Source organism: Aethalodelphis obliquidens, unplaced genomic scaffold (genome assembly GCF_003676395.1).
Source record: "Aethalodelphis obliquidens isolate GAN/ISIS:26980383/991018 unplaced genomic scaffold, ASM367639v1 scaffold13, whole genome shotgun sequence".
NCBI classification, from domain to species: Eukaryota; Metazoa; Chordata; class Mammalia; order Artiodactyla; family Delphinidae; genus Aethalodelphis; species Aethalodelphis obliquidens.
Window position 1 is genome coordinate 29,166,268 of NW_020837957.1, and position 16,603 is coordinate 29,182,870.

General features: G+C 47.0%; 1 protein-coding gene across 1 annotated transcript in view; it reads right to left on the reverse strand.

The window, feature by feature from the left end:
* The window catches only part of BCAR3 (BCAR3 adaptor protein, NSP family member), a 117,028-nt gene extending 101,163 nt beyond the window's left edge, over positions 1-15,865 (reverse strand). The window contains exons 1-2 of the mRNA XM_027114365.1: positions 15,662-15,865; positions 7,544-7,871 (exon numbers count right to left, since the gene is read on the reverse strand). Coding sequence (XP_026970166.1) covers positions 7,544-7,860 — 317 coding nt within the window. The 5' untranslated portion in view covers positions 7,861-7,871; positions 15,662-15,865. The remainder of the gene's footprint in view (positions 1-7,543; positions 7,872-15,661) is intronic.
* Between the last annotated feature and the right edge of the window lie 738 nt (positions 15,866-16,603).

Below are 16,603 nucleotides of genomic sequence, written 5' to 3' on the forward strand. Positions count from 1 at the left end.
TGTTAGTAAAACTCAACTTGAAAGTTTAAAAATAAAAATTCAATGCACGGGCTATTACATTCTGGAGACATTCTTGGAAGTTAAGCCATGGTTATTCTGCTAACTCAATAAATGTACCTTCTATTAAATAGAATCTATTAGTCTATTAAATAAATTTTTTTCAACTCTAAAGCCAACTTTTCCTCTGTGCACAAAAAGCTCCAATTTGCAGACAGCAGACATGTCCATGTATAATAATGTGCAGATGTTTGTGTGTGGACCTTCACACTGCAGAGCCTTCTGATTACCTGTGAGCTAAAGGGTGATTTATTTGCATGTCTGGGGGAACATCTTGCTTTGCTAAGGAGAGAGCAATAGTTATAGAACTTGGTGGTTCTGAAGAGGAACACATGAAACAATTTTTCAGAAGGGGTCACCAACACAGCCCAGAGTTAGGTCTTTAAAACAGCGTTTAGAGAAGGGTCTGCACAGATCCTGTGCCTTACACTTTTTCTTTAACTTTGAAGAGCTGACACCGTGACCCGGTAGGTTCCTTACTACCTGGGAAAGGATACCAGATTTTAACTTGGGATAATTTTGCAGACTTTCTGGCCCCCATCAGTTAAAACACTTGTGACTAGTCAGTCAGCTCCACTCATGCAAATTCATCAAACACCACATTGTCCAGCCACATGCTCCCTCAGCACAAGGGGCAGAAGGAATTAGGCTCTCAGCAGCTGTTCCCCGGAATGCGTGCCTCCACGTACCCACAAGCAGGAAAAGGACCCACAGTGGACTCCAAGCGCTGAACCTTCAGCTCTTCTGGCAACAGAGACCTCTCACAACAGGAACTGTTCGCCTCTCAGCCCAAGGAAGGTCCCAGATTGATATAAAAATTCATCCTTGAAGATAGATGAATCAAAGGGACACCAGCCAAACAATGCTAATGTCAAGAGGAAATCCCGTCGGCAGACCTCTCAGAGAAGCCTTGCTCTGCTTGCAGAACAAAGGCTCCTTCTGTGACATCAAGCAGCACGTTTAAGAGCGCCGGGCTTCTTGCTCTGGCTACCTTTCAAAACCACAAGTACATCCAAGGGCAGCCAAGACAACAACAAAGCCAAGAGATACAGGTCTCAGAACGAGGAGACCAGCTCCCCTTCCAGGCCCGCCTTCTGCCTGCTCTTGGCAGCCAAGGCTCTATCCTCCTCAAGGGGGTGTGTCTGAGATGCTGCAGTCAGACCCCAGGGGGCCCGAAGCTTTCCACGCAAGAAGATAGCTCAGAGGATGCCCACGGCAGGGCCAGCCTTCTTGGGAGGCTATAGAGCGCAGCATCTGGGGAAGTCCCTACAGTAGTTTCCGGGTCCTAATCCCAGCTCAGTTACCCACTAGGGTCTAATCTCAGGTGCCTCAATATCCCTGAACCATATTCTCAACTGTGATGATGACAACACACTGCTGCTGCTAACGATGAAATCTGCTGTCCCTCTCACAGGTTATGATGTTCAAACAAGGCAATTAATGAACATATCCTTTAAGATATTTTAAAACTATAAAATGTTAAGAGGTAATAATTCATGTGGATATGACGTATGTTTATATGACAGCTTAATAATGCAAAGGTCAAAGGGGAGATTTCCTCTGCTTTGCCTGGGGCCTCCCACAGGTTGGGTATTCAATTGATATTCAATCATAATAAAGGTGACTTTTTAATGACTAACAAGGCAAACATGTTTGTTGGGAAAACAGCGAACTTGCAACTTAGAGTATTTCACAAGACAAGGAGGTGCCGTCTGAAGGGCTTCCCTCTGAGTGTAGGCGGGTCCACATGAAGAGTGGGTGGGGCCCTCCAAGATGGCTCCACCATCATCATGCCAACACCAAATGTGATGGAATGGAAGGCTTGCAGACTTGACATCTGGGTAAGTCACTCCTAGCTGAAGTTAACCCCTGAATGCACTATGAAAAGAAACAAGTAAGGCCAAAAGAGTTTGCCTGAAACAAGCCCCCCCAAAAAAAGAAAAAAAGAAAAAGAAAGAAAAGAACCAATAATCTTGGGAATTCCCTGGTGGCACAGTGGTTAAGAATCCGCCTGCCAATGCAGGGGACACAGGTTCGAGTCCTGGTCTGGGAAGATCCCACATGCCATGGAGCAACTAAGCCCGTGTGCCACAACTACTGAGCCCATGTGCCACAACTACTGAAGCCGTCGCGCCTAGAGCCTGTGCTCTGCAACAAGAGAAGCCACCACAATGGGAAGCCCACACACTGCAACGAAGAGTAGCCCCCACTTGCCGCGACTGGAGAAAGCCCGTGCACAGCCACGAAGACCCAACACAGCCAGAAATGAATGAATTTTTTAAAAAATCAATAATGTTGTTAAAGACCTAACTAGTCTGAGGTCCCTAGACTCAGGGATCCAAAACTCTTAACTTTAAAACACATATGGCTCCCAGCTTCCAGTGGTGAGTGAGCTCGGGTGGTGGGTGGTTGGTGTTTTCACAGCTCCACTGGGCTGTCAGAGCTGAGTTAGGAATAGAAATGCTGTTTCTCTCTCACAGTAGTTCTGTCCAGCACCTTAGTCACACTCTCCGCTCTAGAGCCTCAGGTTCTCATTCATATATCTTGTCCCCAGCTTTTCACATTCACAAATGTTACTTGTTGACACTGTGGATTGTTCCAAAGAATAAGTGAGGCAGCTCATAATCTTATTAGGAATACTTAAAAGGATTAAAAAAAAAAAGAATATACGGTACTTTGAACTCCTCAAAACTGGGAACACCTCAGGATATTTTTAAAATGTGCCAGGTAAAAAAAACACATTAACAAGACTGCGGAGCAGGGGAAGAGGACTTTATGATCCTTTGACACAGAGCCACTCGCCTTCTCACTCAGCCTCATTTTGAAGGATGTGCATTTGTTACTCTGTACTGACCTTCAACAATAAGATACTTTAAGTTAAGGAAAAAAGATGTGAATTTGGACGAACGTAATTCTGAATCCGAAACAAACGTAAACCAGCGGTGCTTGTTAAATCTTCCACAGCCTGGACTTGAAACTCATGACTTGTGTCCACCTCCGATAAGATCTTTTACTGAGGTCTGATCTATGTCCAAGTCAGTTTTCAAGTTAAAAAGCTTTGAACTGCTGGCAGGGTGACAGCTTGGGCCTTGGGTGTTTATCGAGAACGTCCTCAAGCTAGAAAGGGTGGCTCCATTTCCACCCTCGGCCCCTGGGAGTTTCCCCTGGTAAGAGCAGACACCCAGCCTAGACCTTAGAACTTCAGGGAATGAGTTTGTGAACCGTCTCTATGCGGTACGTCATGGATACCTAGCTCAATATAGAGTTTAACTTAATGAATAAAAAGTGGCCACAGGAAGCCAGCTGGTTCTGACCCCACATAGTGCAGCCTGGCATTTGTGCTTAATTTTGGCTAGCCATAAGTTATGGTTCTTTGCTACCTCATAATCTTCCTAAGAGGGAGCAATGATGGCTCTGCTTCTGCATCCCAGAGTGTTAGGTGCCAGTGATGCGACATTAACATTACCGTGCACAGGCATGCACCTCCACGTGCACCTGTCATCAGCAGGCCACCCGGCGAGACTCCACAGAGCAGAACCTTCTGACCCCCAGAACACGCTGGGGAACATTGTGGTTTGATGTCAGAAACTTTGCAGACTCTCCAGTGCTTTCTCCAGAGAATATCTGGGCCTCAACTTATTTTCTTCTTGTAATACTGCAACTACACAACTAAAAATAATTCTGAACTCTTGCCTGCCTAGCTCTTTCCCAACATGTGTACTATTCACCTCTCAATGTGCTACACCCCAGCTGCAGGTCACCGCAGCTTGTTTTGGGTTTTTCAAACATGCCAAACTTGTTCCCACCCCCGGTTCCTTGCACTTGTTCTCCCTAGGCCCAGAGAGCCTTCCACTAGTTCTTTTCCTCAGAGACCTGTCCACCCTATAAAAAAGATACAACCCCAATAAATCTCTAGTGTATCACTCTAGTTCCTCTACATCACTGAGTATAATCTGCAATTGTCTTGTTTATTTACTTGTATTTATTATCTGAGTCCCTCACTACAATGTTAGCTCTGGAAGGACACTGTTTCTGATGTTCCATTGTTATTCTGTTAGTTTACGTATTTCCCCACCCTGTAAGAGGGCAATGATTTGACAGCTAGAATGTCTACTGTGTCAGACCAGCACTTCAGCTAAGATACACAGAGGAAATCAGCAGAATTTTCCTGGTGAAGCAATGGTGCTTATAAAAGCAATGTATTCTAATTAACACAGGTGCTCAATATATAGGCATGGAACAAATAAATGAGCTAGGATCAAAATGGCTTTCCTTGCTACAGGGTAGGACAAAAAGAGAGACACCAGGAGATACAGCAGAAGAAACCATCCCCTGCTTTACCCGATAGCATCACAGGTTGCTGGTCTTCCTCAACAGGAAAAGGGGTGCAGAGTTTCTAAACCAGCTCTAACAAGCAGGGTCACAACCAGGCCCATCATAGATGCAGAGAAGAAGCCTTTACAACAATGAGGCTTATTTACCCAGCTCCCTGGTGGATAGAAGGAGAAATCAATTCTTGTTCTAAAGTATCCTGAAGCTGACCCGATGATACATCCACACACAATTTTATTTCAGCATGTTGACAACTAAATACAGGTATCCCTGCTTTTCGAGAGTTTGCTTTACATCACTTAGCTTTTAGGAAAAGACCTACGTTAGTATCTGATTTCAGTAATCAAAAGAAATCTGAGGAGGATTTTTGCTTTTGTGAAAAAAGGTGAAAAGTGAAAACAGTGTTCAGAGTCTGTTTTCAAGAAGTTGTTACAGATGCAGTGTGTACACAGAGCAGCAGCAAGAGTGGTACCACCAAGCTCCTTCTCTGGAACTACACTCAGCGTCTCAGCATCAAACTGCCCTAGCTTTGAACTGTCTGTGAGCACCTGGGCTTTATCTCCATTTATCTCGTGCATCCTTTAGCAAGATGTGTCCTAAGGTAATTGTTTCTTCATTTCACACCGTTTCAGCTTATGGAGGGTTTCACAGGACTGCTCTGGATAGTGGGGGCCACCTACACAAGGAGAGGCAGCTCCTGATTTATAGACATCCTGGCATCTCTATAGAATTGGATGCACGAGTGCCTTTTGTGAGTTATAGTCATTTTTATAAAGGGGGAAAGTGTCTAATGGGAAAAAAGTGAATGCAGATGAACTGTCCTTGAGAAGTGACTGAGGAGCAACAGCTTCTGTTCTGAGGAAATAAGATACACTAGTTCTACACAGTGAGATAGATACACATTTGCGGTGTTTTAAAAGATTTTTGAAGACTCACTTTCAAAAAACCCTATTTCAACCACGCAGTTTAATTTCTGTTCTCCGGGCTTTCGCAGCAGTGTTTCCTTTGTTCACACTGCATCCTGACCTGGAGGTGCTTCCCCCTCTTCAACACCTGCGGACACCTTCTCTTTACTTTTAAAACACAGATCAAATGTGAAACCTTCCCTGAACTTCAATTTCCCTCCAAGAAGGAATTAAACATTTCCCTCTCCATATTTCCATAGCAACTTACATACACAGGCCTTTCACCTACAGTTGGTTTTCATATTGCAAACTGGATGTAATTAAATACATAGAAAACGTGAATTGCAGTGCCTAGACTGGCTGCAGGTTCTATTACATGATGGTGCTATGGAACTGCTGCTGCTTGTTGCTACAGAAACGTAAGGCTGAATGAATGGCTGGCGGCTCATTTTGTGAACTGGGCTGGAATTTATTTTGCATCTTATTTCACTTGTGTCTCATATCTTTCATTACAATGGGTAATAAAAGTGATAACAGTGTGTATAAGAAGTCCTGGTTAATGATAATATTGTGTAGAGCTAGGAAAATAAAGGCCATGACTTATGCAAAAGTCAAGGGTAATAAATTCTTTGAAAAGATAAAAAAAAGAATTGGATGGATGTAGTTCATAACCTGATGTTATGATAAAAAGAAATGCTGTGGTTCCTTTTGAGGGACTTAATGATATAGGAAGTTGGCCTTCAAAATACTCTCAAATACTGGAAGATATTAAGAAATGGTTCTTTTTTTAGATGTTAGTTATTTTTAAATAGATCTTTTTTTTTTTTTTGCGGTACGCGGGCCTCTCACTGTTGTGGCCTCTCCCGTTGCGGAGCACAGGCTCCGGACGCGCAGGCTCAGCGGCCATGGCTCACGGGCCCAGCCGCTCCGCGGCATGTGGGATCTTCCCGGACCAGGGCACGAACCCATGTCCCCTGCATCGGCAGGCGGACTCTCAACCACTGTGCCACCAGGGAAGCCCTAAATAGATCTTTACTGGAGTATAATTGCTTCACAATACTGTGTTAGTCTCTGTCATACAACAAAGCGAATCAGCCACATGCACACATACATCCCCATATCCCCTCCCCCCTGAGCCTTCCTCTCACCCTCCCCATCCCACCTCTCTAGGTCATGGCAAAGCACCAAGCTGATCTCCCTGTGCTATGCTGCTGCTTCCCACTAGCACTTGGTAGTGAATATGTGTCTCTCACTTCACCCCAGCTTCCCCGCCCTGCCCCGCCCTCCTCCATGTCCTCAAGTCCACTCTCTATATCTACATCTTTATTCCTGCCCTGCCACTTGGTTCATCAGTACCATTCTTTTTCTTTTTTTTTTAGATTCCATATATATGTGTTAGCATGCAGTATTTGTTTTTCTCTTTCTGACTTACTTCACTCTGTATGACAGACTCTAGGTCCATCCACCTCACTACAGATAACTCAATTTTGTTTCTTTTTATGGCTGAGTAATATTCCATTGTATATATGTACCACTTCTTCTTTATCCATTCATTTGTCCATGGGCATTTAGGTTGCTTCCATGTCCTGGCTATTGTAAATAGTGCTGCAATGAACACTGGGGTGCATGTGTCTTTTTGAATCATGGTTTTCTCGGGGTATATGCCCAGTAGTGGGATTGCTGGATCATATGGCAGTTCTGTTTTTAGTTTTTTAAGGAACCTCCATACTGTTCTCCATCGTGGTTGTATCAATTTACATTCCCACCAACAGTGCAGGAGGGTTCCCTTTTCACCACACCCTTTCCAGCATTTATTGTTTCTAGATTTTTTGATAATGGCCATTCTGACGGTGTGAGGTAATACCTCATTGCAGTTTCGATTTTCATTTCTCTAATGATTAGTGATGTTGAGCATCTTTTCATGTTACAGTTTTTTATATTGTGGTTATTATGTTTTTTAAAATAAGAGTCCTTGTCTTTGAAAGACACATACCAAAATACTTACAGATAAAATGAGGTCTGAGATTTGCTTCAAAATAATACCAGAGGAAAGAAAGTGGGTGGGAGTACAGACATAGCAGGCCTGGCCATGAGTTGATAACTGTTGAAGCTGGGTGATGGGTCCACAGGAGGTAATGAACCTATCTTCTCTACTTTATGCATATATGACATTTTTCCTAAAAAAAGACTTAAAAAAAAAAAAGCCCTTTAAAACAAATCATTTTCACCCATGAAATTAAAGAAGCTACCTGAAGGTGAGGGTTTTGCCTTTCCAGTCTTGCGGTGGGTGCTCCTGGATGACGTCTTGGCTCAGAGGTGAGTGCTGCCGTGGGGATTTGGAATGGGGGAAGGTCCCCACGTGACTGAAGTTATCACAGGACCTTACGGGAGGAGGGCCTTTCTTCTTCCGTGGAAGGGTGCCGTGTATAGACACGTCTTGATAGGCATCTGTGCGATGCTCAGCGAGAGGTGACTTGCTGCTCAGGAGGTCCATGGATGAGGCCAGGGGGAACTGGTGATTCACTGGCATGTTTCTAGGAAGGCTTGCAAACTTTCCCGCAGCCATGATTCTCAACTCTAAGTGGGGAAGAAAAGAGTGAAGGTATAAATCTAAGAAAAGCACAAGAACTGATTTCCCACTTACAAAAGGAAATGGAAATAGACCACATAACAAAAGAAAATGTTCACAGAGTGTTAAAGGACAAACACTGAGTAGCATCACTCGTGACATTTAATACGATGGGCAGTTTACTCATCTCTTTTTTTCATCCTGCAGAAGAATCCTCCTGGGTTGGCAGCAGATCCGCCAATGGAAAAGGGCAAATACGTTTCAGGGACTTTAGAGGCACATGAGCCATTTTATTACTTCAGATGACTGAAGCCGATGGAAAAGCATGACTAACAAAAAAGAATACTGAGGAAAGACTCAAGTTTCAGTAATAAATGCATTTGAGAAAACATTCAAATATGTTAGATAATTAGCTCACGCATTCCCACCACCCTGTAAACGATAAGAACAGGTGAAGATGACTGGAATTCCTTAGCTGCTAGAACGCCTTCAGCGCCAGACCAGCCCCTCAGTTGTGCTACCCAGAGAGACAGGACAGATTCTTTCTGGCAAAGGCCTGCTGCTTATAAATAAATCAATGTACGCTAATTAACGAAGACGGCCAGGGTCAGGGGTCAGGAGGTGGGCTACTCCTCCATACATCAGGGGCTCAGCGGGAGAGGAAAGCCACTGGGGTGGGGGACCTCCATGTACAACCAGCCCCCGGAGGGGTCAGGGACCTGCTTGCCACCAGCAGGGTTGAGCAATGCACATGGCTGTCTGTATAGTCAGGGAAGAGTGGGAAGGGTGGAGAAGGAAGAGAAAATAGGGTTGGGGGGCACAGATCATGGAAAGAAAAGGAAAATGCTCTGTGCAAAAGCAGCCCCGACAGTTGTTCCCAGCTATGAACGCTAGCAGAAATGCTCACCCTGAGCAGAGTTAGCACCTCCGCCCCCTAAAAAACAAGCTATGGTTTTTTGTTTTTTTTTTTGCAGTATGCGGGCCTCTCACTGTTGTGGCCTCTCCCGTTGCGGAGCACAGGCTCCGGACGCGCAGGCTCAGCGGCCATGGCTCACAGGCCCAGCCGCTCCGCGGCATGTGGGATCTTTCCGGACCGGGGCACAAACTCGTGTCCCCTGCATCGGCAGGCGGACTCTCAACCACTGCGCCACCAGGGAAGCCCCCAAACTATGGTTTTGATCTAAGCCAAATTATATGACATTTTAAAGGCCAATATATAGAGATAAAGAAACACAAGACTGAATAAAAATTCGGGCTAGTCCCAGGAGACATAAGGATCCAGAATGTGCACCACTAGTCGTGGTATCAGACTGGTCTAGAGATCACAGCTGCGTAGCTAAGCGCAAACCACTGGTCTTCCCCGAGCCTGGTGAGGAGATCATCTCTTTGCACCGTGGTCTCTTCTCAAGCCTTGCAGCACCCATTCCTCACAGACCACCCTTTCCACTGCAAAGGGAACGATCTGAGTGAAAATCATCACTCACTAGCACCACCGCAGAGACAGTTCCACAAAGGAACTGGGGACTTGGGATGTGGCTTGGAGACAACCAAGAAGAACACAGCCCTCCAGAAGCTGGTAGAGTAAGAGGTGGAACCAGGACAAAGACAGCAGGGTATGCAAAGGAAGCAAATGACAACACACACACACACAATCCACTGTTTCTACAACAGAGACAGACACCCGAGTGCCGGCAGCTGGGTGGAAGGAGACCCTCTACGCAAGGCATATAATCTGAACCCTGTCCTCAGTTCTTTGCCAAGCCTGGTAATTCTGAGGCCTGTCTGCTCTGTGTCTAACTGGGACCACACAGAAGGCCTGCCTCCCAGCGGGTGCAGACAATGGACTGTGAGTCCCCATGTGGGCCCCTCCCGGGTCTGGCCAGTACCTGGTGCACTGTCAGCACTTGTTCAATGTTAATCATCGTTATTAAAAAAGAAACCAAACTCCCCAGCCCTCCCAGCCTGACCACAGTGGCGTAAGCAGACGAGGATTCCCTCACCCTTCGCGCACACACTCACAGCTATGAACTCTCACCTGTCCCAGCTATCAGCACCTTCCTTCTTTATAGACAGGCCTGGATCATTCCCAAGAACCTGGTGGCGAGGCCCAAAGCCCCCCACAGAACCTCTTCGTGTACAAAGGCCCACAGTGTTCGTCACGTCTACCTTCAGGCTAGGACGACGGACCAGAGTTACCCTGGCTCCAGTGTCTCCAGTAGCCTGTTTCCTCTCTGCTTATCCAAGGTCTATCTATTTCAAGATTGAGCCAAAGTGCTTCAGAATGCCCTTCAGCAAGCTACCCTCACCTCAGTGTATTCTCAAGGGATGTTAACACTGCCCTTCCTATTTTCAATTCAACAAACATTTAAGTGCCTACTCCAGATAAGAGACTCAGAGAAACAAAGATGCATAAGCCTCAATCCCTGACTATGAACTCAAAGAGACAATACAGTTGATACCTGAACAATGAGGGGCTAATCTGCATGTAACTTATAGTCAGCCCTGCATATCCATGGTTCCCCCATATCCACAGATTCAACCAACCACGGACCATGTACTGTAGTATTTACTATTGAAAAATATCTATGTATAAGTGGACCCATGCAGTTCAAACCTGTGTTGTTTAAGGGTCAAAACTGTAATATATTCATCAATGGGACCCTTAACATGCTGGAGTGAAGAATAATTAATTTTGAAAAAAGGGCTCAAGGAGGGCTCAAGGAGGATCTCAGAGAGGGCATCACTGGAGATGAAGGATTTTGAAAGGCTGAAAATTGTAGGGAAAAGCCCTCCAAGAGGATGCGACAACAGCAGATGCATAAGGGCAGGGAAGTGCCCCTACAGGCTCAGGAAACTGAGTCACGCGGTGTGGCTTGAGTCACGTTGAGAAGCATTTCCTGGAAGAAGCACAGCTTAGGACCAGACCATGAAATCTTGAAGGCTGTGTTGAGGTGTCTGAACCTGACTGTCAGTACTAGGGAAGCTCGGGAAGGGTGGGACGGAATCCAGTCTGTGCCTGGGTAGGGAGCTCCGGTCACTCTGGAGGGAGAGAAGGGAGGTGGGGAGGTCAGTCAGCAACAAGCCAGCAAGGAGTGATGGAGGGCTCCGACCTGGGGCAGTGGCCACGGGAAGGGAAAGGAAGGGCAGAGCGAGGGGCTAGAAGCTCGAGGCCTCTGGCTGGGAGGAAGGAGGCCACAGCCAAGGGAGGACAGGGCTATGCTGTAACACACTGAGTAGCACAAGAGGGAACCCCTGCGGGCAGGCGAGAGAGTAACAAGCTCACCACTGGGGCTGCTGAGTGTGAGGTACCAGTAGGGCAGTTCGGTCTAGCAGGCTAGATACTGGTAGGTGCAGTTAGGGGCCAGGACAGGATGTCGATTTTTAAGAGTCATCAACATAAAGGGAATATTTAAACCAGTGAGTAGATCCCTCAGCTTGTTATTATCAGCTGTGATAACAGTTGTGAAAGTACCTCTTAAACTGTCAGGAACCATACAATATCCATGAATTATATCCTTGCCCTCTGCCACCTGGGCTGCTTCAAGCCTATAAGGACCAACGCAAGGGATAAATTCTGAAAACTTAAATCGCCAGCTCTCAACCTGGCTGCACATAAGAGTCCTCGGAGAAGCTTTTAAAATCCCGACACCCAAGCCGTGAGCCAGACCAACAAAATTACAATCTCGGTGGGTAGGACCCTGGCACCAGTCTTGTTAAAGCTCCCCTAGTATTTATTGTTCACTGTGGAGCCAAGTTTGAGGACCACCAGGTAAGTGAGTTTCTTTGGTACAGAGCAACTGGCACCCAGATTAGTTTCTGGGTAACAGAATAGAATAACAATGAGAAAGCATCACTCAGGCAAAAGAAGCGTTCCCTCATTCATTCTTCATTCAACACACATTTAAGGGGGGCCTCCTGGGTGGTGGGGACTGTGTGTGGGTGTTGGAAACGGTGTCAAACGACTATCCTCATGAGGTTCCTACCCTGCAAAGGAAGCAGACAGTAAGTAATGACCATGCGTGTTGGTGATTCCCAGTGCCGTGGGAGCACGCAGAGTGGGGACTGGGGGCCTAGATTAATCTAGCAGCCAGGAAAGGCTTCCCGGAGGAAGGGATGCTGACCTGAAGGATGTGAAGTAGGGTTTAATTACCAGAGGGAGATCATCCAAGCTGAAGTTTCCAGAGTTACAGTTAAATTTCTCAGCTGCGGTTAAATTGGAAATACACAGGCCAGGCTCTCCTCTACAACTTGCTGCCTCTAACTTGGGACTCTTTCCCATTTAAAGTACAGCCTTGCCCTGTGTCTAGTCACTTGGAAAGACTGGCTCCAGCCTGGGCCCTATGTCAAGCTTGAATCGATCCAACGATGGGGGAGGTGGGCCCTGGCCAGAGACCTAACTTTAAACAAACAACCAACAACAACAAAAACACTAAAGCGAGGCAGGGAATGGCAGGGAGAATTATAGGTGGAAGAAACTCATTTGTAGTCTGTTGGTTGCTCTGTTTCCTACTTGAGTTTTATTCACTTTTATTTTTTTCTAGACTCCAGGAACCTGGAGGAAATCCAGGGGTGGAAGCGCATGGAATCTAGGTTCAAGGTACGTACTTTCCATTCTGACAGAGGAACCACAACCCCATTTGACCACTAGGCAGAATCTCAGCACATGATATGTGGATGGAATCTCAGAGAATCAAGCCCCTCTCTTTTTCCAGATAAGGAAAATAAACGTTCATTCACTCAATATAGAGTCTCCGAGAGTTTACAATGTACTAGAGCTGAGGATATAAAAAGCTAGATGAGGTCCTGATCTCGTGGAGCCTACACTGTGATGGGGAAGTCCAACCAACACAGACAACAAACTAGATAATATCCCAGTCGTAAGTACCCTAAAGAACATGAAACAGGATGACATGATAGAATACACTTGTTGGGGATGGAGGGCTATTTTACACTACAGTGGTCTGGGAAGACCTCTCTGAAGAGGTAACAATGACATGAGACCTGAAAAAAGAGAAGGAACCAGTAAGAGAGGATCAAATGGAGTTCCAGGCAGGGGATTCAGCAAACGTGAAGGTCTTGAGGTGGGAACATGTGGTTGGAAGAGCACAGTGGAGATTAAGTTCAAGTCTCGAGTTTTTGGCTCCCATGTTTTCTCCACTTGGGGATGTTTCTGTCTTGATGTTCCTAGTCATTATGTACTTCTTATGTACTATTTAATTTTTTTTAATCAAACATGGGTTGACTCAGAACCAAGGCTTTGAAGTAAGACACAAGTTCAAATCCCTACTGTGCCAATGTCTTACTGTGTGGCCTGGGACAAGTGACTCAACCTCTCTGACAGTTTCTCATTTGTAAAAATGGGTTAACAATATCTATTTCATGGAGTTGTTGTGAAAAGTAAATACGATTGTGTATGTAAGCCCTTGACATACAGCAAGCATTCAAAAAATAGCAGGTCTCCTCTAAGCAGGGCGGGGACCATGTCTGTCTTGCTTGTAATTGTATCCCTATCACAAAGAGAGTTCACAAATGAAGTCACTGCTCTGGGGAAGACTGCAACCAGGAAGGGTGAGGAGGGAAATGTTTTAACCTAGAGCAATATACGTAACAACAGCAAACCAAGTAGAATGTGAGCATAGATACACAGGCACACTAAGTGAGCTCATATGCCGTCCTTAAATAAAAGCCCAGGTAAGACTTTGGCCATCCGACTTCACCTCTCTCTACTGTGCAGGTAAACAGACACAGTGTCCTGATTCAGTCTAATACAAGACCTTGAAATATATACAAAGGTCAAAGACTCTACATCTTGATATGAAAACTCTCGAGACCCATGTGAACGTTCAAAGAGCTGAAATCCTGATAGGGATGAGAGTGAGCTCGACACACTCCCAACCTATGCGCTACCTTCCTGACCCCGGTCAGCGGCTGTACTCTGAAATGCTTGTGAACAGCAGGACTGACTCACTTGCTTTATAAAGATGTCTCAAAGAAACTGATGATCACACACAAGTCGAGACAGAGATAAGACGCCCACTTGTTTGAATTTTTCTATTTTACTTCTGAAATGAGATATTTTCAAGTTAAATTCACAGATGGTCATCTGATGTGGGCTTTAAGAACTTTCTATCATATTTTAAACTCTGGAAACGTAACCTCCTCGCTGCCCCATTATGACCATGACAGAGAATGTACAATCCAGATCTGTAGCTTTATATCTTCTCTGCAGAGGCAGACAGGAAGAGGAGATGGAAAAACCACACATATAAAATTGGCTTATCCGCTAAGAATGAAGTTTTGCTTGGGTTTAGGAATTAAGAGTATCCCTTTATTTTGAAGTAAATTATGAAGTCTAGCCAGATGATTGAAGTATGAATAATTCTTCCATGGATTGTATTTCAAGCAACACAGCACAGGATCTACATGATAAGGGTCTTAAGATTAGCATCCATTTGACAAGCAGTCCTTTCTATATGAATAGGAGATTGAGATCTTGGTTAGTCATTCTGGAAATGTCAGGCTTCTCAGAGGCAGTTTAGGGAAAGTTGGAGTCAGGGAATGAGGGAGCCATTGGCATGGCAAGTTGTTTACGTTATATTCCATACGTCCCCTTGCACACTCACGTACAACTGCTTGGCCTGTGGTTTCCCCCCGTTATTAACTGGGCAGCCCCTTGCTACTTGGGACTCTCTGAGCCCAGCCCCCAGCACCGAGGGCTCCCCCTGGATCTCGCTTCGCTCCTTGGCAACAAGCAGGGAGATTATCCGCCCTCAAACTGACCTCCCCTCCGCCGATGTGTTTTCCTTGGAGAGATCAGTGTAGCTAGCCTTGGTATATAAGGGTCAAGGTTTAAAAGAATCTCTGAATGCATGGCTCTACTTTCTATCTCAGCTAATGGCTTTAGGTGAAAGCACACATGAGGTTAGGCGAGCAATCTTTCACCTTCGCACGTTGCTTCAAGTGAGTTAAAACCAAAACCAGAGTTTTCCACCCCCCAACCCCCAGCCACGACCCACTGTTAGTCCTCCAAAAACCACGCCGGCTCGTCAGCTGCTTTGGAGCCCACTTGACTTCTCCCCGACGAGTGTCTACACCTGATCAAACTTTTAAAGTGGAGGCAGCCTTAGCGGGTAAGGAAAGACGGGCTGAGATCGGAACCTCCTGCCTGTTGCGCCCACCGTCCCTTGTTTCCCAGCCTTCACCTCCCCTTCCCTCCCCTCTCCGACGCAGTGGGAGCGACACAACCAACTATTCATTCTTTCTCAACAAAGGGAGCGAGGGAGGGAGATGTCAACAGTTACGGGGCGGGCTCCTTAGCTTTCTCTGCAAACTTTCCAAGAGATTAGTGGAGAAACTCGCCTCCTCCAAGCCCAGGGCTTCCCCCTCCCCGGCCCTCGCATCCCTCGACCCCCACCGGCTTCTGGGGCAGAGAGAGACGGGACCAGGAGGCGCGGCTGGATGCGCAGGGGGTCGGAGAGGCCAGCGCCCGGCAAGATGCCGCTAAAGAGCAAAGAGCAGAGATGCTCGCCGCACGTCGCCTCCCGCCTCCCGCCGCGGGCCCCTCCTGGGGAATCCCAGCCGGTTCAGAGGCCCCTAAGGGAGCAGCCCGGTCCCCCATTCAGCCACTCCAGCCCCCAATCGCCAACTCGGCTGGGGGTGGGGTGCGCCGGCTCTACTTTCCTGAAGTAGTAGCCTGAAGTTCGCCAACAAACTTCCCAGTCTGTCCTGCAAGGGGAGGGGGAGGCCGAGGCGCCCCGAGAGGAGCCGCACGCCCGCGGGACACGCGGCGGAGACTCACCTCCCCGCGCGGCGCCCGGGCTCTCCGGCTGGGGCTCAGAGGCGCTGCTCGTTCTGCCCTGCGCCGCGGCTGCTCCCAGAGCAGGAGCCGCTCATGATCGGTGGGGCGCGCCGGCCGAGAAGCCCGCGCGCGGCTCTCTGTGCGCCCGGCGTTTGCGGCTCCCGCTCCCGCCCAGGCCCCAGCCCCGGCCGCGGCAGCTGCAGGAGCGGCTCTAAGCCGGCGGCGCGCACTCCGGCCCTCAACTGGTGATTTGCGGCTTCCCGGCCCCACCCCGGCGAGCCTATTCGCGCAGCCTTGCAGAACCCCCCGCGACATTTACATGCGCTGACCTCGCCTTGCCCTCCTCTGCCCGGATTTTAGAGTTTGGCTCTCTTCGTACCTCCCGAGAAGCCAGTCCTCAAGTGTAGATCGACCACTTCCTCAATGTTCGCCTCACGAGAGACAACCCCACCTAATCCACTCCTCTCCCCTCCCCGCGCTATTTCATTACCCAGCAGATCTGCTTTGCTTGTCTGCAGACACCAGGCTGGCTTTCAGTTTAAAGGGGTTTTAATGGGATAAAGACCAGGTAACCACAGATGACCAAGCCATGGGAACAAGCAAATCAATCACACCCACCTGGACATATTGAAAGCCAAGTGGGAGGTGGAAGTGGCACTCCAGTACTAGATGGCTTGGTGGGGTAAAAAATTGGAGTCTGGTGGAGGACTTACACTACCAGATATAAAGACCTATTATAAAGCTGTAGAAATAGTAATTGGCAGCAAGGATAGACGATAGAATAGAGAGACCAGAAACAGACCTATAGTATATGGTCACTTGATTTACATTTAAGATGCTGATGTGTTGCACTGGGGAAAGGGTGGTCTGTCTTTTCAGTAAATGATGCTGGATCAACTGAACACCCACATGGAGAAAAAAGAAGAATCTTGACCTCTACCT